The sequence below is a fragment of the Corylus avellana genome, chromosome 8, assembly GCF_965113065.1.
Source record: "Corylus avellana chromosome 8, dhCorAvel1.hap1.2, whole genome shotgun sequence".
Lineage (NCBI taxonomy): Eukaryota > Viridiplantae > Streptophyta > Magnoliopsida > Fagales > Betulaceae > Corylus > Corylus avellana.
Window position 1 is genome coordinate 22,206,161 of NC_142497.1, and position 25,468 is coordinate 22,231,628.

A 25,468-nucleotide genomic window follows, 5' to 3' on the forward strand; every position below is an offset into this window, starting at 1 on the left:
TAGAAACGTTCACCAGAGGTTCGTTAGAATCATCTCCAATGCTTAAGTCAGTGAGAGTAGGAGAAAAAGTAAATTAACAAAGTCTAAGGGTCCATTTGGAATTGCAATTTCAATAAACGCGATTTTAAAAATTGCGTTTTTTAAATCGCTACGTTTTAAAATCATAAAGTCGTTTGGTAAAACATGTTAAAAAGTATTTTTTTTATTAACTATTTGTTATGAGAAATCGAAATTTTGGTTTAAGTTCGCGCTTTTTCAAATAAGCACCCCTAGCCTGCTTATAGAAATCGTAGATTTTTATTTTATTTTAAATTAAGTGCTTTTTAAATCGCAATACCAAATGTCTTATGTTTTGTGATATCTTTTAAAAACGCAGATTATTTTTGCGAAATTGCAATTCCAAACGCACCCTAAATAAAGGTACGTGAATGCAGACATAGTGATGGGTCCTCCCCTCCTTATATATGCTCATTATGTTCGCCTCTCTTAACAAACATGGCCGAGTCCTTAAACCATTGATCAGATCACAAATGTTTGAATCAAAGTAGAGTTTTAAGAATATCTGAAAACAGAAACTTTCGCCACAATTGACTAAGGTTAACAATAGTCAAGCTAAATTTTCTCGCTTAGTTAAAACCCATGTTTGTATTGAGACTTCAAATTATGCAAAATTGCTTATGGTTAGGATCTTTACCAAAAGTTGATGACACCAACAGTGGTCAATGGCCTTTATCGTTTTAATTAGTGTTATTATGAACCAAATTGAAGAGAGAGAGAGAGAAGAACTTCACACAGAATGCAATTGAGCAGATTTAACAAATAACAAAACGTGTTACATTATGAAGCAAACCTGCAGTAAATCCTAACAGTTTGAGTCCATCCCATCCCAGACCATTATTTCCAATCTCAGATTATTAAGAATTCCCGAAAGAGAGGAATGGATTTAACCTATAACAACTTGACTGATACCTTAAAAAACATCATACAGTAATTCCTTACAACAATGAATACAATTGGGCCAGTTTTGACTAACTATACAGGGTGAGATTATCGTTTAATTATACAACATCGACACCGTGCAAGTGTATAACCACGGTTTGTCACCGGAAGCTACCTCCATGACCGAGCTTGACTAGAGGCCTTTCCACTAACACCTGATATCTGCTTTAGGTTGGTTAGGGCATCCTGAGCATGCCTCTTTGTGTTGGCATTCCCATGTTTCAAGGCTTCCACCAATGCCCTAACCAAAGACTGGTTGAGCCCCAGCTGCTGATTCTGGTTTTCCACTCTCAATATCCTCTCTATAATCCAAATTGTTTTCTCTTGAAGCTCTCCGGGTCTAACTTCGGTGAAAAGAGTGATCAGGGCATCGATTGCACCCTGCTGTTCAAGCTCATCAACTGCTCTCTTGAAACTGCTAGAGGTATCTAAAACAAGGGTGGAAAGGGCCTCCACTGCAGCAATCTGAACACCAGTGTCCTCATCTGCAAGAAGATCAACCAGGGATTTGATACAGTTGCTCTTGTGCAAGCACAACTGACTATCTTCTTCACATGCAGCATTATGTATAGGACATCCAGAAGCTTTATTAGAAGCCCTCCCACACATGAATACTAAAGGAGAGCAGAATCCATTGGGAGGAGTTGGTTCTGAGTCCGCAGCAGCAAGTGACCTTCCACACTCCGATAAGTTCTTCAATCCAAGGGCAGCTAGTTGTTTCACTCTTGGTTTTGAAGGAAACTGAAGCTGCTCACAGAAAATGGTCATAAGGCGATGCTCTCTGACAATACTAAGAGTTTGCAAATCAAGACTCCTTGTGAAGTGAAGTAGAAGTCCAAGAAGCCCCTCCACCATCCTTAATACAGGTCGAGAAACCCTCCCATTGGAGCTGCGCCTTTGGGTCTTGAGAGTAGTAACAGTCCATCTTACAAAACTAGCTCCTAGTAGTGTTTTCACTTCTTCTGATGATAGGGAAAGGTTAGCAAGTATACATGCAGCATCAGATCGCTCACCTTCTGTAGATTGGTTGTCTAAGAGTTTGTCTTTGAACAGGGGAAGCTTGTTAGGTCTTAGCTCACTTGCTAGATCTTGGCCAAACCTTTCTGAGAGTACTCTTGTAAGCTTGAAAGCATAAATTCTGTGTTCAACTTCTGGGTGTTCAATAAATGATGTAATGGTTTTGATGCCTTTACCAGATTTTATATTAGAAGTTACCAACTCTGCAAAAATAGAAAATGTGGTCTATTTTTATTAGATTATAATAAACCCAAATCTCCATTCTATAAGGTATCGGTATCACATGTAATGAGGCAGGATAACCCTAATATAAATGCAGGAGAATCGTCTCCGTTTTGCAATTGTATTCAACAGGTCCCATCTAAAGTATTTAGCATGTCAATATGAAACACAGTTTGAAAAAAGTAAACTTAATTCACAGCATATATTGACCTACCATGAATTCCAAATTTTTGCACCTACTGTTTTGCAATTTGAGGTCAATTTAAACAGCAAACCCATAAACATGATAAGTAACAAGATTTAGCAGAAACAAAAAGAAGTCAACAAGAAAGCTAACTATAGGCTTTCAGGAAAAGAATTGCAAATCCAGAGGCTACAAGAATTGCTGAGAAGATAAAGATGAATAAAATTGAAGAATGTCATGATCCAGGAAACTAGATTAACAACCCCTATTTCATAATGGTTACAGCAGAAGATGCGAGTATTCAGATAAAAAATTCTGTACTTCAAGATGGACAGTGGCTTCTTCCTTTTATCTTGTTTCTAAAAGACCACTTTTGAGGAGATAATCAAAGCAACTCCAATTTCATATATGGACAGTTTTCAAAAATATAGCTTCCTAGTATTACAATCATGCTGACATGATGCCCTTCCAATGGCATCAGCTACATCTGTTTCCCAGTTTTATTTCCTATAAACAAGTGAAACCAGAGAAAGATTTTTGCCTATACACGAAGACATGTCATGGTGACTGGAATAAAATTACTTTAAACACAAATTTTTGCCAACAAGGAATTACCTGATGCCTGGGGAGATGATGCAATTCCATATAGGATACGGAGAATAGACACTTGGCATTGAAGGGATACACCAGATAGAAGCCCCAAAAGACTAAATATAAATGATTCTGACTGCATTAAATGTCCTTCCTTGTTAACAGATGCCAACTCCCAGTGCCCTGGATTTGAAACAATGTTGGCAATTGTTGATGCAGCCAATTCCTTCAAGTCAGGTGAAGTATCCTGATTTGCAAACAGAATATCTGTAAGAGCTGGAAGCCCTGCACAGTCAACAAGGATAGTAGCATTGTCATCAAACCCTGACAAGTTACACAATGCTTGCAAGCTTGGCGCCCTTCCATCTGGATTAGATAGCAATTCAACTAGTATTCGAGCACTTTGCCTTGCAATTTGTTCTTTGCTGGTATTTGTCAGGGTCATCCTACCCAAAATAGATGCCATCTCTATTTTTACATCATCAGAACCTGTTCCAATAAAACATCCACATTCCAATGTAAATATATGATTGTAAAAATCTGTTATAGACTAAATGTGCAGCTGATATTAAGTAAGACGAATATCTCAAGAGACTCCTCTTCCCTGCGTACTATTATACAGTGCTACGTAGAAATGAATGGTAGTTACAAAGTAATTTTGTACTCTCTTAACATATATGACATCACATATAACTATTTATTGACCACGGAAACAGGAACTTCATAAGGCATACCTTCACAAAGCCGACTAAGTAAGGGTTCAAATCTCCCAGCTACTGCTAAAGGCTGAATATTATCCTCCACCCTCTCCATCTGCTTCAAGACCTCCTCGGCTAGATTGGATAAAGCAGGATGCTCCGGATTTCCTACCATGCTTGAGAGAAGAACTAAAGCACCTTTTTCTGATGCAATTTTTATGCAACAAGCTTCATCCCTAGAGAATTCAAGTAATAACTTGACAGCATACTCTCTCTCTTTCTCTGAGCTCCCAATAAGACTATGTATGGCCAATCTAGTGATACCATCTTCAAGCATTATTTTCTACATAAGTGTGACATATATCATCAGAAATTACAACAATAGCATCAGAGACCATAAGGCCCTAGGAAAGAAAAATATTTACAGCCCAGAAAAAATAAAAATATTTGCATAAAGAAAACAAATACTTCCTCGAAGATACATATCCAGAATATATGTACTGCATTACAAAAGTAATTTTCAAAATTGTGTTCAATGAAAGAAATGTGAAAAGAAGCACTTCAACATGAAAACTATAACTTCAAGGAAAGAACAACAACCCCAATAAACAATTAACAAATAAGAACTGTACTCTCTGTTGGTATATGCATTCAACTTGCATAAGGACCATACAGATGGTTCTCTATAATTGACCCAAGATGTTGTCAATCAATTAACAACAGTTTAATACATCCCTTATTGCATATTTCTCATGGTTGTAACTTGCACACTATTCGCTGGAGGTGACATTAAGATAATAGTATCTGACATAGTTTAAAATGTATGGTATTGAATTTTCAAGCAGATTACACAGCAAAACGCTGTTAATCTTCAACTTCAAACTAGTTCTTAGCAATCCCTATGTTTTACTCTTAGAAATACAAGCAAATTGTGAAATGCGCAATAGGAATATGCAAGTTAGAATAATAGTTAAGTGATTTAACTCATCATCTCTTATCAGTTTAGGTTTTTGAGATAAGTGATAATTTACAAGTAACAAGAACTATTTGATTTCAATCAACTAAATCCCAAGATTAACAAAAATGCTACGCAATCAATATGCGAAAACCCCAAACCAAGACCCACGTAAACTCTCACCTTGCTTTCTTCATCCTTGGCCATTGTAAGCAAAATCATAAGCGCCTTGCTCCTCAAATGTGTCCCAATACTCTTGGAACTATTCTTAAGCAAGTTCATAACAAGCTCAACAATCCCAGCATTCCTCACTTTGTACCTACTACTGGGGTACTCCTCCGAAATCTTGTACACACTATCCAGCACCTTCTCAAGGCCATCATGATTATCCACCGAAATTGACTCCTCCCCAAGCCTCTGCGCCGCCGAGTTAACCTGTACCTCGATATTCCGGTTCACCCATTCCTCAATCGCGCCGGCCAGCCCGATATTCGGCTTCAACTCCAACGACTCCAGCACCTGCCCGGTGACTGGGCAGCTCGGGTCACGACCGTCCTCTATGCAGCGCTCGAACCAGTACTTGATCGCGGAGCGCTCGTAGTTCTGAGACGACTCCAGCACCACCGGCTCCTTCATGACCTCCTTCGTCAACGGACACAGAAAATTCTTGAACGGCAACGATATCTGCGGCACCGATACCGAGTCGTATTCTTCGAAATCCAAATCCAGCTTCTGCGTCACGATATCGGGCTGGACCGCGAGGTTGCTGAGAATCGTCTCGAGAGAGGCCAGAATCCGCCTCTCCAACACGGAACTGGACTGAGTCAGATCCGCCTTGAAGAGCTTGACCTGCGCCGATATCTCGGAGAAGTTATCAGAGTCGATCCCGAGAGCTCGCGCTAAGTCCATGATTATCGCGCTCTGTACTGCTTTGCTCGTTCGTCTCCCTTGCCCCTCCTTCTGTAGCGTGCATTGCACTCGCTCCTCGTTCTCTGTTACCTGCCAAAAAAAATTAAAATTCGATTCAAGAAATCCGTACACTATATATATTCTATAAGGGAAAGTGCGTGAGAGAGAGAGATACGATGAATTGAGCTTGCTTCATGTCTCGGGAGAGATCGGCAATTTTCTTGCGGAGATCAGGGAGGTCGGCGAGCGCGGAGTCGAGGAGGGCGAGCCACGCGGCGATGGCGAGCGTGTGCTTCTGGAGGGATTCGCGGAGGGACTGGCAGTGGACGAGGACGAAGATCTTGCTGCGCTTGGCGTAGAGCAACGTCGTCTCTGCGGCGGCGCTGAGGTCTGCGGCGACGCCCTTGAGCGCGGTGGTTGCAGCGGCGGGGAGGGAGTCCGACGACTGGACCGAGCGGAGGAGCTGATGGATGAGGAGGACCTGGAGTCGGTTCGCGAAGGCCGAGAACCGGCGAGGGTTCTCGAACGAGAAACGGTGCTCGTCGGCGGAGACGCAGAGCTCGGAGAGCGAGCGCTTGATGGATTCTATTGCCGCCGACGTCGACGATGGATGCGCCGGTTGTGGCGACGTCATTTCACGGCGAGAGTGGCATGCTAGAGTTGGTTGACTCTTGTGCAATTTTCCCAATTTAGATGGAGTCTTTGGGGTCTGTGCATTATCTCTGCGAAGCACCGCGTTGGAGGCTTGGAGCTTCGTGGGAAGGAAGAGTCAGAGTATTGACTTTGAGGGAAGACTAAACGTAGTTCATTCAACGGTTGTTTTTCTTTTTTGCTTTTTTGAAAACACGACTAAAAAAGATAATTTTTTATGGGTTTATTCTTGAGATTTTGACGGTCCATATTATATATATATATATAATTTTTTTTTAACAAATAATATGAAATTATCTACCCATTAAATGTAATAAAACAATATTTAGACCATAAAATAAATTCTTTTCATTTCACTTCAAATGGAGAGCATTATACTCTCAAATTCTCAATGTTTAACCTTACTTGTAGGCTTGGGCAAATTTATCGCCTACTGACTTTCGACCGCCTACGGATTGATAGCCGACCAACTTTTATCGACACCGATTAACCAATGGGCAGTAGGCAAAACATTTTTTTTTCTTTTCGACAAATTCGGTTTGGTAAGCGAAATAAAATTTGTTAACCGAACCGACTTTATTGACCGCCTACCGACCGACTTTGCTGATAATTTTCAATTTTTTCATATACCGACTTTACTGACTATCGGTGTCAGGACAAAAATTTAGCAAAATTTTCAACTTGACCAACATTTTGGCGAAACAAAAAATTTTCTATGGACGCTAGCCCTACTTACTTGTTCAAATAAATTTTTTTTACATTTTTAATGTTTTTAAAAAATAGTATAATTAATTAAAAATCACGCATCATAAAACAAAAATCACTTATTAGAAACTTCCTAGTTCCTGTCCAATTGCTCGGACAACTCGGTTGTCTTATTACAAAGTAATAAAGACTATTGCATGAAATCCTATGGATTTTTTTTTTTTTTTTCCAATTTTATCTGCACATTTGATTTGATTTGACTTTGAACAAATCACTTTTGGATATGGAGCTGTGAAGGTGGGGCTAGGAAGAAAAGAAAAAAAAGAAAAAAAAAAAAATCTTTCACTTATCCTCATTTTTCAATGCTTTTGCAATATATATAAAAAATTTTAATCTAAAGGACATAATTGTATTTTTATATAATTCAGATAAATTTGACGGAACGAGATGGAGGCATTGAATTGAAAAAAGACCAAGCACGAGATAATTTGATAGAAAAATAAAAAAATGTAAATCTTAAAATAGGAAAGGGTCAAAGCACAAGGTGATTCTTCCATTATAACTTCACTAAAACAAATATTATGGAGTCAATCTTATTGCTTGTATTAAAAAAAAAGAAAAGAAAAGAGAGAAAGATTCACTGATAAAAGTGTATAGTTTAAAACTATACTAATTTTAACTAATTAAACTAATAAAATCTCTTGATACCTTCTTCCTAATTTTTTTTCCTCGGCTATTTCTCGTTGTCTAATCTAACATTTTAATTAAATAGAAAATGTTTATTTTTTTTTATTTTTTATTTTGGGCTTTCGGGTTAACGAGAATGAGTTTTGACATAGTGTTTTCTGTCAGGTCCGAAGAATATGAACTACTTATACATTAAGTTGAGTTTGTCTGAAACAAATCTGTTGTTACAATTAAAAATTAGTTATGAGTTAACGAATTTTGATGTCATAGATAGTTCTTGAATGTCAGATTGTTATGTATGTATTTATGACTTGTAATCTTGTAGATTCGGCTATAATTTTCTTAGAGCTTTCGCTTTATAATGTAAGAGTTTTATGCTTGTCATTTTTCATCAATTAATGAGACTAAAATAATTTTTCCTTAAAAAAAAATATAAATAAAAAAATAGTTAAAACAAATACCTTAAAAAAAAAGAAAAAAGAAAAAGGAAATAGTAGACCGCGGAAGCGGACGCAATAGAGTCACATCAGCTATTTTCAGGTCCCAGGTTTCAGCTTTTCAGTCGGCCGCTCTCTCTTGGTGCTTGTTTGTGTTGAGCGATGGATCGGACACAGTTGCTTCTGCTGGGATTACCGCTCCTCCTCTTCTTCTCTGATCTCTTAACCCTCTTCACTCCGCCGCCACCGCCACCGCCTAAGCCCATCCCTCACTCTCACCACCACCTCCCGCCACCATCCGTTACCAAAGAAAACCTGGACTTTCCCTCACAGGTAATTTTATATATGTATATAATTTCATGAGTTTATGCCATATGGGTTTTTTTTTTTTTCCCCTAAAGTTCATTTGTTTGTATTTGTATTGGAGAAGACAAGCGGTGTTGGAGGGATCGGTCTTGGCAACACAGTCAACATCAACTTCTGTGCTTCTTGCTCTTACAGGTATCTTAAATTTCCTCTCTTCTTTTTTTGCTTGATTTTGGCGATTTGTTTATTGCTAGTGGTGGCTTTGTGCTTTCTGATTGGTGGGTCTAGATTGAATTACATTCTTCGTTATCATAGAATTTAATTTCTTGCATGTTTATGGTGCGCATGTTGGGTGTTTTCAATTGTAATTAGTGTTACGGATTATAGATTCTTATGGGCAAAATCCAAAAAGAAAAAAAGAAAAAGAACACCTTGATCATCTGAAATCTAATTGTGGGTATCCGTGATTCTGTTCTAAACCTGTGAAATTATTCTTTGCAATCACTTAATTTGACAAACAACAAATATCAAGGAAAAAAAGTAATTGCCTATCCATGGGCTTCATCTATCAACAAGTTGTTTTGGGAACTATGATTGGAAGTTAATTAGAACTAGTTTGGAATGCTTTTGAGTTTTTCGTGGTTGGCGGTGTGCTAGTGTTGCAAAACTTTGCATCATAACTCTGTGTATTTCTGTTCATGTGAATACCTAAACTATATTTCTAATTCATTGCTTTGTGTTACATTTCATAGGGGGACTGCGGTGACAATGAAGAAGATGTTGGACACTGCTTTCCCTGGAATTGATGTTGTACTTGCAAATTATCCACCGAGCTTGCCAAAGCGTCTGCTAGCAAAAGTGGTTCCGTTTTTTCAGATAGGTGCTGTTGCAATTGTAGTGGCGGGTGAACACATTTTTCCTATGCTTGGAGTTATTGCACCGCCTGCTTGGTATTATTCTTTGCGTGCAAATAAATTTGGGACCATTGCAACCTTCTGGCTTCTTGGCAATGCAGCACAGTCCTTCCTGCAGAGCTCTGGGGCTTTTGAAGTTTACCTCAACGATGAATTGGTTGGTAACCTTTTCTCTGTCATATGTTTTATTCTAATATATGTTGAACCAAAAATCTCATTTTTAATACGGTAAATATATGATGATGCCTTTGGTGCATTTACAAATGTATCAAAAAGATTTTCAGTCAACATTTGTGTTCACCACATCCTGTACACCAGATTTTGATGCAAACAATTGGCTGTAACCATCGAGCGTATGTCCATGGATTGGACGTTTGGTTCTTTTCACTAGGCTTTAAATTGTCTTAAAAGGTTTTCAGATTACATATCCACCGTTATACAATGATATTGTTAGTAGTCGGTCTTCACAATCTGCTACTCTTTGATATACCAGCATTTAAAGACTCCAACTTTGTGTTAATTGTGCTTATGCCATTTCCAGGGATGACGTTTTATCCTGCTTTGATGTGCTTGAAAGTTGAATTTTATGTTGGTTAAAATTTCTTCATTTGCTTTCTTCAATGTACTTCTGATACGATGTGCATATATGAGGGTTCACCATGACTTATGTTTTTCTCTTTAGACAACTAACTACATTGCAGTGTGTCAATGATATTGCAGTATTCTCACATTCATACTGCTCTGTACATTGTAGGTTTTCTCTAAACTGAATGAGGGCAGGTTTCCTGGCGAAATTGAATTGAAAGATCTCATCAGCAAAAGGTTGACTACCACGGGAATTGTAGACGGCCTAGGAAACTTGTGGTCGTAGTTCACAAGCCGGATTTAGAGGGTCAATCAATGTGATCGAAGGTGCAAAAATGCGTCCAAAGTGGGAGTTGTTGGATAGTCACTTGGATTGCTTTTGCTCAAATCTTAATAGAATGTCATCGAATTAGGTTTCCATCTTTGTATCAAAAATCTATATGTTTCTGTCATAGAGAAACCACTACTTGAAAAGCTTCAGCTATCTGGGGCTTGTTTATAAATGTTCGTTTTCATTCTATTCTGCTATTTGATTGACAAGATCTTATTTTAGGAATTCGCCCCTGTATTGCTCAGAAAAAAATTATATATATATAGACACAAGCCATATAATTGACTTGAAAACTTTGAGGCGTTTTAACCCACCATTGATGCCAAGCAAATATGCTTCACAATAATTTAGTGGTGAAGGATTATCTCTTTCGCTAAGCATTGCCCCATAGAATAATATATGGATTTGAATTAAGAGAAAAGCCGAACATTTTGTGCCAGCTTTTGCTTGGCTACATAATACAGAAACATGCATTAGTTAAGGTTGTGCAGTCTGCAATACCAGTTAGCCAGTAATCGGAAATATTACAAAAAAGCACAAAAGTGCAATTCAAATACACACAAAACATACAAGAAACACTGGTCCGACCCAGGTACACAGGAGCTCTGGCCCCTGCAATATATGCCATCAATAAACGCAAGCTTGTGAGAATAGATGATGATACTTGAAGAAAGTAGAACAGATCATCTCGATCAATCTGAGAGGATTATATTTCATTATCATTTTTTCACAGTTGTGATCCAGGGCATAAAAACAACTTAAAAAATACGAACGAACAAGAGATACATGGGAGGAAAAAAGAAAAACTTCATTGTATGTATCATATAAGCAGCACCCCAACTTCATTAGGAACGAATAGGTGGGCTGTTATGGTAGTTTTAAAAAAAAAAACAATAATAGGTATTCTTCACTTAACCCCTGTGCCAGAAAAAGGTCCATTATTTGATATAATCTTCGAATTCAAAGAGGACTCGCACCATGAAGATGTATATGTGGAGATGTGGCGACATAGTCGTTTGCACTCATCAACACCAAGGAAACATATCCCAAGGAAACGTGCCATGGCTGCTGACCTGCAAGTAGTAGCACACACCCAGCAAACCAGCCATCCAGCTATCAGGAATAGGGAGGGAGAAAAGTAGGAATAGACTCCTACAAGAAGATTAAAGATACCTTTAATTACAAAATCTAGATTCTGCTAATATCACGACCAAACACGAAGGTTGTAAGCCAGTTGATTGCCACATAAAATCTGTTCCTCCAGCTCAAAACGCGGGTCAGATATGCTGAGCGCCAAATAAACCAACTCACAAATCCTGCCATGGATAATCCTTTGGCCTCCTGCAAAATTGCTGCTGCATCAGTCCATGGTCCAATTTAACTTAATAGCTCAAAAGAGAAGGCCCAGGAATGACTAGAAACTCACCTTGCTCTGCCTAAGATCTACGAGAGCCTTGTATCTGCCAATGGTTGCCATGCTTCCTAGATGCTTGTAAACAAATGGATCTCCGAGTTCCATGCCATTTGTACCATTGGCATGACCTCCACCAGCTTTACCAATCCTATTTAATAGATGTGATAGATATTTCCCTTGCCGCTCTGCAACCTTGAAAACTCAAAAGGAGGTATATTAAAGAGTCAGTAACAAAATTGTCAGCCAAAGAGAAACATAATAGCATATTCACTTATGCAAAAACCATGGCCACTCAAAATCCAGATCGCTATTTCAAGCATGATAGGAAATTTCACACTAGAAATGTTGCCTGGCTGAACAAGCTTCTTGGGAAAAATCAACACTGCCATCAACAGATATCAAGCATCACACTATTTTGTCCACCTTATTTAAATAGGGGTAGCCCCTTGAGCTTTGGAGTACAAAGACTTAATTCAGTCCCTAATTTAATATAACATAACTAGTCATCTTATCTTAGTAATAAGATTGACCTTCCAAAACATGAGGTGGGATGTTATGGATATTATTGATTCATGAAATATGCAAACACTAATATGCAATCATCTAGGATATCTCCGACTTCAACAGTTTGCCAGGAAGAATACTAATATCTTCACAAAAAAGAAAAAAGGCTGTTCTTACCTGAGCCAAAGCCGGAAGGGTTGGTTTTCCAGTACTTTCAAGAAACCCACTGCAATCACCAATCGCAAACACATCCTGCATGGAAGGAACGTGTAGCCACTCGTCAACACCAATCCTGTAAACACGAATAGGATCCGTTAACTCGTTCTCATGCCTATGCTGTTTTCAAAGCATGCCTACCAATTTGAATATGAATAAGATAGATATGCGGAGTAAAAAGCGAAAAAAAACCAATGTACTATGGAATTGTGATATAACAAAAATTATGGCATCCAATGGAATTGTGATATAACAAACATTATGGCATCCAATGGAAAACCAAATCAGAAAAGAAACAAGAAACATATGATGTATAGGAGGCAATAACAATGATTTTCAAGACTAAAATTGACCTAAAAAAAAAAAGATTTTCAAGACTCAAATTGACCTAAATAAGAGAGAGGGGGGGTTAACGATTTCCAGAATTTCCCAGTCAATTGTCCCATGAGTTAGAGAGACCTTATTGATTAATTTCGGACCATCTTTACCAGAATAGGAAATTTCCCCCATCAAAACAGTTTAATAACTACAAGTATGAATTGGTCAAAAACCTCACATGGAACTGAGAATGATGTAAAAATGCATTGTGATGAGCCAAAAAGAACTAGTAACTAACCTTCCACCTGGAGATTTTGGAAGCTCCATAGAGTTAACAAGAGGAGAGGGACCAACACCCGTAGACCACACTAACAACCCATATGGAACCTCTGTGCCATCATTAAGAACTAACTTCTGAGCTTTAACATCCTTGACTATTCCACGGACAAGACGAACTCCTGACTGAGAGAAACTACTAAATGAATAGATCCATAACTAAAATTTGGGGGGGGGGGGGGGGGGGGGGGGGATTGTTGTTGATTAGTTGTTGGGGGGTTAATGATTGCAATGTCCACAGTTGTAGAATATCCCAATTGTTGCTAGTGAGAGGTGTCTTACATATCCTTAGGAGAAGCTCCAAGTTCCTTTCAGAGAAAAATGGTTCCTTTTGGATTTTACCTTTTACAATTGACAATTTTATCTTCCACAACAAAGACCAGACTAAAACTCTCATTTTGAGAATATGCAATAGATAATCCACAGCAACATTTTTAAGACACGGACAAACAAGTTCTTCCTATTAATCATGCATCCCTTACCTTTGTCAACTGTTTAGTAGCATAGTGCCTGAGGCGATCATCAAAGGAAGATAATATCTCGTTTGCCTGTTAATCCAAGAACAATTTACTCAATATTTCCTCAAAACATCTTTTGCAAGAATGCAATGGTTTTTTGTCACAATAATAGTTATAGTGATGCCTCGAAGCAAATACAGAACCTTTTTCAAGCAAGGTGATTGTGTGGATAGCAATAACTATAAAGAAAATAGTTTAAAGGAAATCTTTGTACAAGAATATCTCATAGCTCAAGTTTTTATTAAGCAAACCTCAATCAAAGTAACGTGGATATAGTCTTTCACATGCGCATGTGTTTGGCGAACATCTTTTGTGATAAAATCACTTAGTTCACCACTGAACTCAACTCCCGTGGGACCACCTCCCACAACAACACAGTGTAGAAGTCTGCTTTTCTCTTCCTCTGAAATGCCTGCCTCCAACCCAAATTCAATAGTAGCATTTTCAATTCATATGATCTCATTCTTAATTCAAGTAAAAAAAAAAACCTTATTGCAATAGCATACCAGGCACGTCAGACAACATCAAGTTTAGGAGCAGCTTCCTACGAATTTCCTGGGCATGGTAAACTTCCCGAAGAAAAATCGCATGTTCTTTCACCCCTTGGATTCCAAAAGTTAAGGGCTGTGCCCCCAAAGCAATAACCAATTTGTCATATGCAATCTTAAACTTCCACGGATCCAAGGTGTCTGGTCCATCAGTAACAGTCTCACAATGCACCTTCAATTATCCAAGACCAAATTTCTTACAATTGAGCCTTTGTGAAATTCAAAACTCCAAGATTGCCATATACCCACATATGTGTAAGTAGACTATTCAAAACTGTAGCCCATTACCTCACGACAGCCAAAAAGACTAACTTTTTTTAAAGCAGGAACAAATAAAAATTACAATTTTACTTACAATTTTTCCATACCCACATTTCAGTTCAATCAATTTCCCCTTTTCTTTTTTTCCTCATTTGATTACTATTCAATCAAACTTTCTAAAAGGAGCTTTTTAAACGCAATGTTCACAAAAAGTAAAAAAATCTTTTTCCCACAATCCAACAAACCCAAAAAGGGAAGCTAACATACCGAATGATTATCGCCATCGATGCCCGTACAATTGGCCAAGAAGAAGTAGGACCCGGGTTCGCGAGAGATGGCGGGTTGGATCCTGCTGATGGGTTCGGCAACGGACCTGAACTCCAGGGTCCCCACGCATGTGGAGGCCAGGAGGGGCGTGAAGACCATGTGGTTCCGAGGAGACACGCAGACGACGTCGTAGAGGTTGGTGTCGAGGCCCTTCATGAGCCTGCAAGCTGCCCACCCGGAGCCCACCACAACCACCCTCGGCTTCTCCGATGGCACCGTCGGCCCCAGGCCAGAGTACTTATTGGTGGCTTCGGTGCAGGTGCTCAAGCTCGCCAGAGAAGCCAATGAAAACGTGTTCGGCGCTCTATTTCTGGATTTGATACCTGTGACTCGGATTAGGCTTCTGAACCAAGCCATTGTGGAAGAATCTCTGTTCAAATGGGTATCTCTGTATCGGTATCTGAGATTTTGAAGATGAACAAGGATTCTGTAATTATTGGCTTTGACTTGATTTTTCTGCTACATCTTTGTGCAGGCGAGTCCAGAGGTGGCTGGGTCACGGTGGTGAAGAATGATTGCGTGGCAGCTGCTTAAGGCGGACAGATGCTGTCTGTGACGGAATTTGAGTGACAGCAGGAAACGGTTTCTCATCCATTTCACCAATTCCCTTTTTTATCCGCCAAGACTGTAACAGTAGCCATCCTAACAAATAACCTCAATTATTACGCTTTCAAATAACAAAATTCTAAAATTCTCGTCAATTTCGTCACACATTTATCTTATTATGCTAATGCAACTGTAACACCTTATTTCATATTAAAATAATTTATATAAAGTCCAGTAATTTATAAAAATAGTCATGAGTCACATATTGCTTAATTATAAGTGAAATTAAGCTTTATAATGAATTTTAAAAAAATTTCAAATTAACTAGTTTTTTTGAAGAAACGTCACAAATGTGACTAGCATTTTTCTCTTAGTCGTGAAAATATATCTTAGGTTGTAGAAAAAAAATAACACAAGGAATTTATGGGTGGTTCAGTATTAGACATTACACTAGGAGTGGTATCGGTTTGGTTGGTGTCGATAGAGACATTTTCACCTATCAAACCGTGGAAGTCGGTTAAGTCATTTAATTAACCGACTTCATATCGATAAGGAATAGGTTTGACTTTTTCAATTAATAGGTGGTCGGTTAAGTCGATTACAAGTTTTTATATTAAGATGTATCAACGTCATTTTAACTACATAATCAATAAAGCATATGCTTTATAAATGAACAAAAAAAAGTAAATCCATGGATCACAGACCAAACAGACAACTACAAATTAGCTAGACAAACACAATAAGAAAACTTACCAGATAAAATTTGAAGTTGACTTAAAAAATTGATTAATTTTCGATTAATCGACAAATTATTATTTTTTCTACCGCCTACCAAACCAACATCAAAACAATATTTTTATTCCTCCTCATGACCGTCAGAAGTTAGTTGTTGGTCAGTGACGGTTTGATAATAGTTGATAGGTAGTTGGTGAACGGTTAATCTTTCCACCCCTATTAAACACCTACATCCACTACTCATAATAGCCCTAAGAACTACATTGACTTGCTTAACTTGTAGAGAAAAATAACACAAGTAACTTATAGGTGGTTAGACACCTGTCTACCACTCGAAATAACTCTAAGAACTACATTGTGCTCATTGACTTATTTATCTACAATACAAATGTCCATATTTATAAGATAATGAGTAAATACAAATATATGGTCAACACTTAAATAAAAAAAAGTAGTTAATATTAACTTGATATTAAATATAAAAAAAATAGAAAAATGCTAAGTGTTTTTCTAGTGTTTTCCTTGTATCCTCTCCATTTTATTTAAAAATTATTTTATAAAAACCAAATGAAAAAAATAAGAGCAACTTTCTTTTTTATTTTTTGTAAAATAATTTTTACATAAAATCAAGAGAAAAAAAAAAAAAAAACCCAAAAAAACACCCGGCATTTCTAAAAAAAATATTATATATTTTTCATATACTGTATCCTAGCCGTCACTGTCAACCTTATCTCAATTGTCACATGATCACTGTAATTATCCGTCCACACCTTCAAAGATCTTCCCTCTATGACAGCACCATTTTGTTTCCAATGAGATATATATATATATATATATATATATATATATATATATATATATTAAAAATTAGTTTTTGCCCCCAAATTTTTGTTTAAAATTCTGCCCACCCAAAACGAAATATTATAGTTCTGCTCTTGCACCTTTTCCTACAGTTAACAATGAGTAGTGACTAGAAGAGGCCAAAATATGAATTAAAAATAATTAAATATAGGACTAAATAATTGATGAAAAATATATTAAAATTAAAGACTAAATTAATATATAAAAAAAATAAAATTAGTATTCATTCAATGTTAAGAAAATATAAACAAAATAAAAAATAATTATTTTTTAATATAATTCAATTTTCAATTTAATCCGAGAATGTAAAGTGTATTAAAACTTAAAAGTTTTGAACCATTTTTTATGGTCCAAGGCCTAACTTTGGATTGCCTTTTAATGGGTCTGGCCGAACTAATAACTTTAGGCCCAAATTCACATTTAAAGCATATTTAATAATAATAATAATAATAATAATAAAAATTTAAAATTGGAGGTGGCCATGGCCCACTCCTGTCTGCGTGTAGTTTCATCCTCGGCTGTATAGTAAAAGAAGCCTTATTTTTAAGCATGAAACAACATCTTATTGAGAAAGTTCTCTATTGTATTTTTGATAACATCTCTTAAAGCGTTGTGTTTAAGTTATTTCTTTAATAAAATGCATTCGATTTTTCAAAAAAAAAAAAAAAATCTCTGCATGAGAATTTTATTTTAAGAATGACTTTGATGTTAATATATTATTTGATTTCCTTATTTAATGTTATCAATTATTATTAGTATTTTTTAATAGAATGTTATCAATTATTTTAACACTTGTTTCAAGAATAGAATGTTAAAGATGTTACAGAAAACGTAGAGTGCTACGGACGACGTCGTTTCTGTCCTGTTATTTTCTCTAGATGGTTAAATTCTCTCTGCAGCATGTTCTCCCTCTGTAAACGTCTTTAGCGTCCAGACCCGACCCGTATCACTCTGACTTCCTTCTCGAAGAATTTTCAAGTCTGAATTGAAAGATGGAGGAACGTACTTTTTGTTGTGATTCTCTCTGTGCTTCTCTTTGCTGCATTAGTTCCACTATACCTGTGGAAACGCCGTCATGATTCTCGAACCCCGGGTGAAAATGAAGAAGAACATGAGGTTCCAAGGAGGGAAACAGTTGTACGAGCTACTGGTGCTCGTCGAATGCGTCAGAGGCCAGCTGCGGGAGCTAGTACATCAGCTGCAGGAGCAAGTGTTGAAGAAATTGTTGATGAAAGTGATGATGAAGCTGCTGTGGGCGAGGCTAAAGCATCAACGAAGAAGGAAAAGAAACGGCAAGAGCGGGAAGCACAACGTCAGGCTGAACAAGCTGCAAGAGATATTTCAAGGTATAGTAAACAAGACATATGCAGAAATGCGGAGGAGGAAGGATGAGGAGCGTGAGGCGAAGGAGCGTATGCTGGAAGAAGAAGCAAAGGCTCGTAAGGCCAGGGAGGAGGAAGCTGCTGCATTAGAGTTTGAGAAGTGGAAAGGATATTTTTCATTTGATGCTGAAGGCACTACAGAAAGCGAAGTACAAGATGGAAAACAGGACTTGCTTTCCAATTTTGTGGAGTACATAAAGAACTACAAATGTGTTCCCTTAGAAGATCTCGCTGCAGAATTCAAGTTACGCACTCAGGAATGTATCAATCGGATTACTTCCCTGGAAAGTATGGGGTGACTTTCTGGTGTCATGGATGATAGAGGAAAATACATATACATCTCACAGGAAGAAATGAAAGCTGTTGCCGACTACATTAAGCGTGAGGGGCGGGTTAGCATATCACATCTGGCTAGTGAGTCCAACCAGTTCATTGATTTGGAGCCAAAAGCCCAGTTTGTTGAGGAAATCGGTAATGTGGAGGAGATTACTGTATCTTGATTCAAGCGAATCTATGTCATAGATATACAGTAGGCAACTAAATGCATAATGAAAAGTAAAGAGGTTTTATTCAAAAAAAAAAAAGGAATGTTAAAGATGTTAAGAAAATCAAACGATAGTAATGCCTTTTTTTAATTACTTATTTACCATAATTTTGAGCATTAATTAAAGAATATTGACTATAATTAAGGCCTTATATTTTTTTTATGGAATAAATCTTCATTAATATTTATTAATTGGGGGCTTAGGTTGGCAAAGGTTCCTAATTATTTACGGGATCAAAATCATAATTGATTTTAGGGTTAAATTTACTTTACCCTTTGAAGTTTTAGGGGTTTTTCAATTCGAACCCCAATGTTTAAAAATTGGCAATGTATCCCCCTAATGTTTTAAAAATTTTCAATTCAGACCCCCCGTTACTTATTTGCATCTAATTGGACCGAAATTAAAAATAAAAGAAAAAGAAAAAAAGCATTGAGGGTAATTACATAATTTTATAGATTTTCATCTAATTTGACGAAATTAAGTAACAAAACGTCTGAATTGAAAACTTTTGAAACATTAGGGGATACATTGCCAATTTTTAAACATTGAGATTCGAATTGAAAAATTCCTGAAATTTCAAAAGTAAAGTGAATTTAACCCTTGATTTTAATTGTAATTTTTATTCATTGATATTAGCTGGTATAATGGTATACCTAAAAATAAAGTCGGTGTATATATTTCATAAATTAGATATTAGTAGGCACGATGAAGACGCTTCTCTATTACGTTATTTTGTTGCTGAGTTTTTTGATTCACTTTTCACTAAACATGGCAGAAGGTAATTTTGAATGATTTTCGTTGTATATTTTAGCATAATGCATGTTTTGTATGCTATTTTGCTCGGCATTAAGGTTTGTTGTCGATTCTCAGTTTGCATGAGACACTAAGAGCATACGTCACGTCACGTCCATGGAGGCTGAGGTTCGTGTTCGTGCTCATCGAAGCACTGCACCGCATCCTTTGTGACTATGAGCAAACATCTGGAGTGGTTGCCCAGGATTTGGGTGTCTCCGTTGGGTGTTACGGTTTATGTGTCACACAGTGGTGCGTCGTTCGACAATGCTAGGGAGATAGGACCTTCGTTAGCGCCACTTGAGTCGTAGGTGCCACCGCATGAGGCTTGACGGCCGTTGCCCAAAGATGCTTTCCATCTTGTGAGGCGGCAAAGCAGCCCCACCGCATGAGGAAGGCTGAGGATGGTCCAAGCCGCCTGTCTCGTCGGTAAACAGTGGTGGCACTGACAAAAACGCTACATTCAGCGTGAGGTGGTGGCAGCACTGGTCTCTGGCTAACGAGTAGGGTTTAAAAACCCATAAGTTTAACCCGGCGGCATGGAGATGAAAATTATTCGGGTCATAAATTAGGCCTTGGGTAGGGTTTCAAACCCGTTTGTCCGGGCACAGTTTAAGTGTTTTTTATTTCTAAAAAGAGTTTAACTTTGGTGAAGAGCCTCCTTAAAACATCACTTTTACAGCCCCCAATTCCTAACTGACACCAAAGCAAAAATTTGAAAAATGCACCAAAATAACATAAATCCTAATGCACTGGATTGCTTTGAGGAAGAAAAAAAAGGAAAAGATGAAAGAACTGGTGAAGGGGTCTGGCCAGACCCCTTCGTGAACTTGGCCAAACCCACAGCGTGGGTCTCGCACCTCTCTCCGGAGCCGGTTTTCGGCCTTTAGGGTGATAAAATCTCTAAAGGGTTAATCTTCCACTTTTAGGTTTTAGTTTTGAATCCAAAATCGAGTTTTGAGGCATTAAAAATGGGTTTTGAAGCATTAAAAATAGATTTTGAGCATTAGAAACAAGTTTTGAGGCGGATTTTGGGCGGGTTAGACCCGTGGGTTTGGCTAGAGATCCACGTCGTGGGTCTCAGGCCAGACCCACGTCGGGTGTTTCTCAAGCGTCGTGGCGTGGGTTTTTCTGGGTTCGTTGGGTATTTCTCATTTTGATTTGGTGTGGGTGAGCTCATTTTCATTTTTTGCATGTTTGTTAAATGGATGATGTGGTAAATGGTGATTGGGTGCTGTCAAAGGTGTGGTTTGCAGACCGACCAGACTATAGGGGTTTTCTTCTAAAAAAAAGTCAAAAAGTTTGGTTTTTTATTTTTTATTTTATTTATTTATTTATAAAGAGTCCATTCTATTAGGATGTGGTGGTGTAAAACCTTATTTTACGGACTTCAATAAAAGACAATAAGACATTAGGTAAAAGAGGGAACGGGAGGGGAGATTCAAACTAGTGACTTCCGCTTCATGAGACGTAGTCCCTAATCGATTGAGCTACCTCTTGGGGACAACACATGTCCTTAATTCAAATAAATCTCATGGACTTTTCTATTTGTTTTAAGCCAACGCCCACTACACACTATAGAACCCTCACCTACCTCTCAACATTGGAGTCTCTAAAACCAATCACGACGGCTCTGGTGGTTTTATCTATGAGTATTTTGTCTATAAAGAATTTTGACAAGAGAAAGAAAATTATTTGGATTATGTTATTTTTTAGTGTTTCAAGTTAAGGTATTTGCTTTTTATTGAAGGATGCAAAACACCAAATTTATACTATGACCTACTAAAGCTAGTCTTTTTTTTTTTTTTTTAAATGCATTGATTGAGATTTAACTGTTTTTTGTAACGCTTCTTATGATTTGGCCACGAGATGCAGTTATGGAAGCTACAAAGGCTAGAGGATTACGTGGCAAACTGGACAAAGTTGTTCTAGCCTATAGTGGTGGCTTAGACACATCTGTTATTGTCCCTTGGCTAAGGTTTCTTTCCTGTTTCGTACTCCCCGTTTTCTGGTATTAATAATTAGTACGCATTTCATTTTAAATGTTATATGCTGCTCTAATAATGCAAGTTTTTGTTGTTCCTAACTTTCCCATTGCAGGGAGAACTACGGCTGTGAAGTAGTTTGCTTCACTGCGGATGTTGGTCAGGTATTTGTTGGAAATAATTTTGGATGGTGCACAAATTCTCATTGATATAAAATCATTGCAATATAAAAATTAACAATAAAATAAATGAAATACAAGAGATGAAAAGTAGAGTATGGAAAGATCTCACAATGTCCTATAGAATCACGCAAAAGCGTTGTCCTTAAAGGTTGATTCGTGCCTCCCGGAGTGTATAACTCGGTGCGATCGGATCCTTTGACATGCAACCTCCCAGGATTAGACTATAGCGTCTACCTTCGTTAAGGACGCACTTCCAAATAACGAAGAGTAATAGAACAACCCAATTATCAAAGTTGGTGATGGACTTCAGAATATTATTTGTAGAAAAAAAAAAAAAAACCAATAATATAGCATATGGCTTTATGCCATAAAACAAGTGTTTTGCAACACACTATATGGCCTTAGCCTTAGATAGAAAAGAAGTGTTTTTTTTCTTCTCTCTCTCATATATGTTCTTTCCTTCAATGTATTAGTATATCTATATATACAAGTGCTGGAAAGTATGTCATAAAGGAAATCTAATGAACAAACGGTCAAAACGTTAAAAAACCTCCCAAGCATAAAACTTGTTATAAAATGCAATAAAACATATTAACTCCAAACGGTTATAAAACGGTAAGGAAATCAATGGGTTAATGACATAACACCAAAAAAGGGTAAAACATTTGTTAATAATCAAATGGTCAAACTATAATAAAAGTTGTTAAAGACTAACATTCAAAACTATAAAAATCAATTAAAACTAATTTTTATTTAACTCATAACCAAGTAATAAATACAAACGGTCATAAAAGTTATATCTCATAACCAAGTAATAAATACAAACGGTTATAAACCAAAATGGTTAAAGATGATTTTTATTTCTCATAAAAACTCATGAAGATAATATCAAATGATAAAATATTTTCAAGTGACTAAAAAATGAATGTTTGTGAAAATTCTAAAACGACTCCAAACGACACCTATTCAAATGTCTAGGTGATTCACAAATATTAAGCGGAATAAGATCTGACCTAACAATCAATAATCAACCAAATACAGATATGTAATGAAAATCAAGAACACAGATATTTGGTTACGAAGAGGAAACCATTTAGAGAACTCTCTAAATGTAAAACCTCTCCGGGGCAGCCAAACCCAGGAAATCAATCCACTATAAGAAGAATAAGGAATACAAGAAGAATTACAAAACCTTTGCAATTTACTCTTCCTTGTACACGACAAGCGACCCACTTGACTTCTACCGCAGTAGCCCTTTCCAGAACATCTGGCACAATTCTTCTATAAGATTTCCTTTCACCGGAACTCCGATTGGCTTCACGTATTTAATCCCTTCTCAAATAATCTAGAACAATATCTCTCTCTAAGCTCTCTGATTTTGCTCTCCAAAAATACGTAGTTGTAAATGGCAAACTCACGTAGCTTAAATAGACAAATAAACCTAATAAATCAGCCATGTCCGGACCCTGCAGATCTGAGGTCCGGACAGGCCTCATAAAATGCACTTTCGGGAACTGGGGTCCGGACCCGGGGAATTGAGGTCCGGACCCTGCTTGAAAAATCAAGTTTCTAGAAATGGGGTCCGGACCCGGCTTCTGGAGGTCCGGACCCGGACTGTCCAGTTTTCATCAACAACTCCGCTCGATAGGCGTTTGTGGTCCGATTGAGCTGAAATTTTGCAGGGACGTTCATAACACATGAATCTACATTATGAACGGTAGAGATTGGATTCTGAGTATTCTATATCAGTGTTTGAGCCGTGAACAGTAACATCTGCATTTTGGAACTGAATTAAGCCAACACAAGAACTAACAGTTTGTAACAAATATTACAGTTTTCAGATGATACTCTTCATTTCCTCCTGACCACTTGTATTATTGGCCTCCTTCTTGTCTTTATTTGTGTGCTAAAAATTCATAGGGTGTAGAGGAATTGGAAGGCTTGGAGAAAAAGGCTAAAGCCAGTGGGGCTTCTCAGTTAGTGGTGAAAGACTTGAGGGAGGAATTTGTGCGAGACTACGTATTCCCTTGCTTGAGAGCTGGTGCTATTTATGAGAGGAAATACTTGCTGGGAACTTCCATGGCCCGCCCTGTTATTGCAAACGTAGGCTCATACTTTGAACTTTGTTACATTGTACTAGTTTTTTATTTTTTTTGTTGAAGAAGCTTCTTTTCTTTTTCTGTCTGGACTTGTATGTATTTACTTCTTTAATACAATTTCATTAAAAAAAAAAAAAAACAGGCCATGGTGGATGTTGCCATAGAAGTTGGAGCTGATGCTGTCTCTCATGGATGCACAGGAAAAGGAAATGATCAGGCATGCCTTGTGATTGAGCTCTAGGTTTTATGACCCCTTCTTGAATTTCTGTCTTACATGAATCTCGCTTGCTGTTTTGTGTAATAAGGTTCGCTTTGAGCTTACATTCTTTGCTCTGAATCCCAAGCTAAATGTTGTAGTTCCTTGGAGGGAATGGGATATTAGAGGGGAAGAGAAGATGCAATTTATTATGCTAAGAGGCATAATGTGCCCGTCCCAGTCACAAAACAATCCATATACAGCCGGGACAGGAACTTATGGCACCTTAGCCATGAGGTAATATTCACCTCTCCTTTCCCTATTTTGCTATGGTGCAAATGCAATTGAATTGTCCACTACTTCATCTTCTGCAGTCATTCCTCCTCTGTCTTCTCATGTGCCTCTGCCTTTTCTAATTGGTCTAGCTCCTCGGTTTGTGTATGTTGCTCAGAAACTTTTGTATGAGATGAGCTCATTTTTTGCTTTCCTGGTCACCTCTCTCTCTCTCTCTCTCTCTCTCTGTCTGTCTCTGTCTCTCTCTCTCATATGTGTATATTCTATGCCATTAAAGGGTGACATTCTGGAAGACCCGGCAATCGAGCCTAAGAAGGATATGTACATGTTGACGGTGGACCCAGAAGATGCACCGAGTGTACCAGAGTAAGTTTTCCTTTCAAATTTTTATAATTTTTATAATTTTTCTTTCCCCGTAGATATGCTGAAATCGGGGTAGAATCGGGTCTTCCTGTTTCAGTCAACGGGAAGAGGCTATTTCCGGCATCTCTACTTGCAGAACTCAACAAGATTGGTGGAAGGCATGGAATTGGCCGAGTTGACATGGTTGAAAACCGACTTGTTAGTATGAAAAGCCGTGGAGTGTATGAAACTCCAGGTGGGACAATCCTCTTCACCGCTGTACGAGAGTTGGAGTCTTTAACTATTGATCGAGAAACCATGCAAGTTAAAGATTCACTCGCCCTCAAGGCCTCAAATATGCAGAGCTAGTGTATGCAGGCAGATGGTTCGACCCACTCCGCGAGTCATTGGATGCATTCATGGAGAAGATTACCGAGTCTACCACAGGTTCAGTTGAACTCAAACTATACAAAGGTTCTGTTAATGTAACAGGCCGAAGTAGCCCTAATAGCCTCTACAGGAAAGATGTCTCGTCTTTTGAAGACAGCTTGATCTATGATCAGGCTGATGCTGCTGGGTTTATACGGCTTTATGGTCTTCCAATGCAGGTTCGCTCAATGCTTAAGCAGGGTATCTAAGGCTTGGCCTCCTTTGTTTTGTCTTTCTAATTAACAATCCATTTGGATTAGTTTAACAATTGGTATTAGGTTCTTAGGATCTACCAACTATTTAGAGTTCCTTCTTGTGTCGTGCTTTAGTTTTCTAGTTTGTTTTGTGATTGATTTGGACAACAATGGAAACCTTGTTTATTCTTCTTTATTGAACTTGGTTGTTCTGTGCTTCAGGTGGTGCACATTTATTCTTTATTGAAGCAAC

General features: G+C 37.8%; 4 protein-coding genes and 1 pseudogene across 4 annotated transcripts; 3 read left to right on the forward strand and 2 right to left on the reverse strand.

Annotated features, from left to right (window-relative positions):
• Positions 1-794: 794 nt before the first annotated feature.
• On the reverse strand, positions 795-6,385 carry LOC132163627 (U-box domain-containing protein 44). Its single transcript, XM_059573990.2, has 5 exons — positions 5,751-6,385; positions 4,850-5,665; positions 3,748-4,054; positions 3,038-3,502; positions 795-2,219 (listed from the first exon to the last, which is right to left on the reverse strand). The coding sequence occupies exons 1-5, from the start codon at positions 6,207-6,209 to the stop codon at positions 1,111-1,113; spliced, it is 3,156 nt and encodes a 1,051-aa protein (XP_059429973.2). The 5' UTR covers positions 6,210-6,385; the 3' UTR covers positions 795-1,110.
• A 1,740-nt stretch (positions 6,386-8,125) lies between these two features.
• LOC132163767 (selT-like protein) lies at positions 8,126-10,380 on the forward strand. Its single transcript, XM_059574140.2, is given in 5 exon segments — positions 8,126-8,388; positions 8,486-8,556; positions 9,114-9,432; positions 10,030-10,134; positions 10,137-10,380. Coding segments are annotated over 5 exon segments (711 nt in total). The 5' UTR covers positions 8,126-8,217; the 3' UTR covers positions 10,182-10,380.
• A 499-nt stretch (positions 10,381-10,879) lies between these two features.
• On the reverse strand, positions 10,880-15,200 carry LOC132163766 (internal alternative NAD(P)H-ubiquinone oxidoreductase A2, mitochondrial). The gene is made up of 9 exons (XM_059574138.2): positions 14,574-15,200; positions 14,004-14,217; positions 13,749-13,909; positions 13,462-13,527; positions 12,942-13,105; positions 12,287-12,401; positions 11,618-11,797; positions 11,365-11,532; positions 10,880-11,264 (listed from the first exon to the last, which is right to left on the reverse strand). Exons 1-8 carry the CDS (start codon positions 14,988-14,990, stop codon positions 11,380-11,382), a joined length of 1,470 nt encoding a protein of 489 aa, XP_059430121.1. The 5' UTR covers positions 14,991-15,200; the 3' UTR covers positions 10,880-11,264; positions 11,365-11,379.
• Positions 15,201-17,785: 2,585 nt separating this feature from the next.
• Positions 17,786-18,731, forward strand: LOC132163773 (DDRGK domain-containing protein 1 pseudogene; annotated as a pseudogene).
• Positions 18,732-21,371: 2,640 nt separating this feature from the next.
• Positions 21,372-25,414, forward strand: LOC132163154 (argininosuccinate synthase, chloroplastic-like). Its single transcript, XM_088519234.1, is given in 9 exon segments — positions 21,372-21,472; positions 21,595-21,643; positions 23,582-23,764; positions 23,903-23,977; positions 24,066-24,140; positions 24,143-24,253; positions 24,528-24,616; positions 24,670-24,934; positions 24,937-25,414. Coding segments are annotated over 9 exon segments (1,242 nt in total). The 3' UTR covers positions 25,231-25,414.
• The last annotated feature ends 54 nt before the right edge of the window (positions 25,415-25,468 follow it).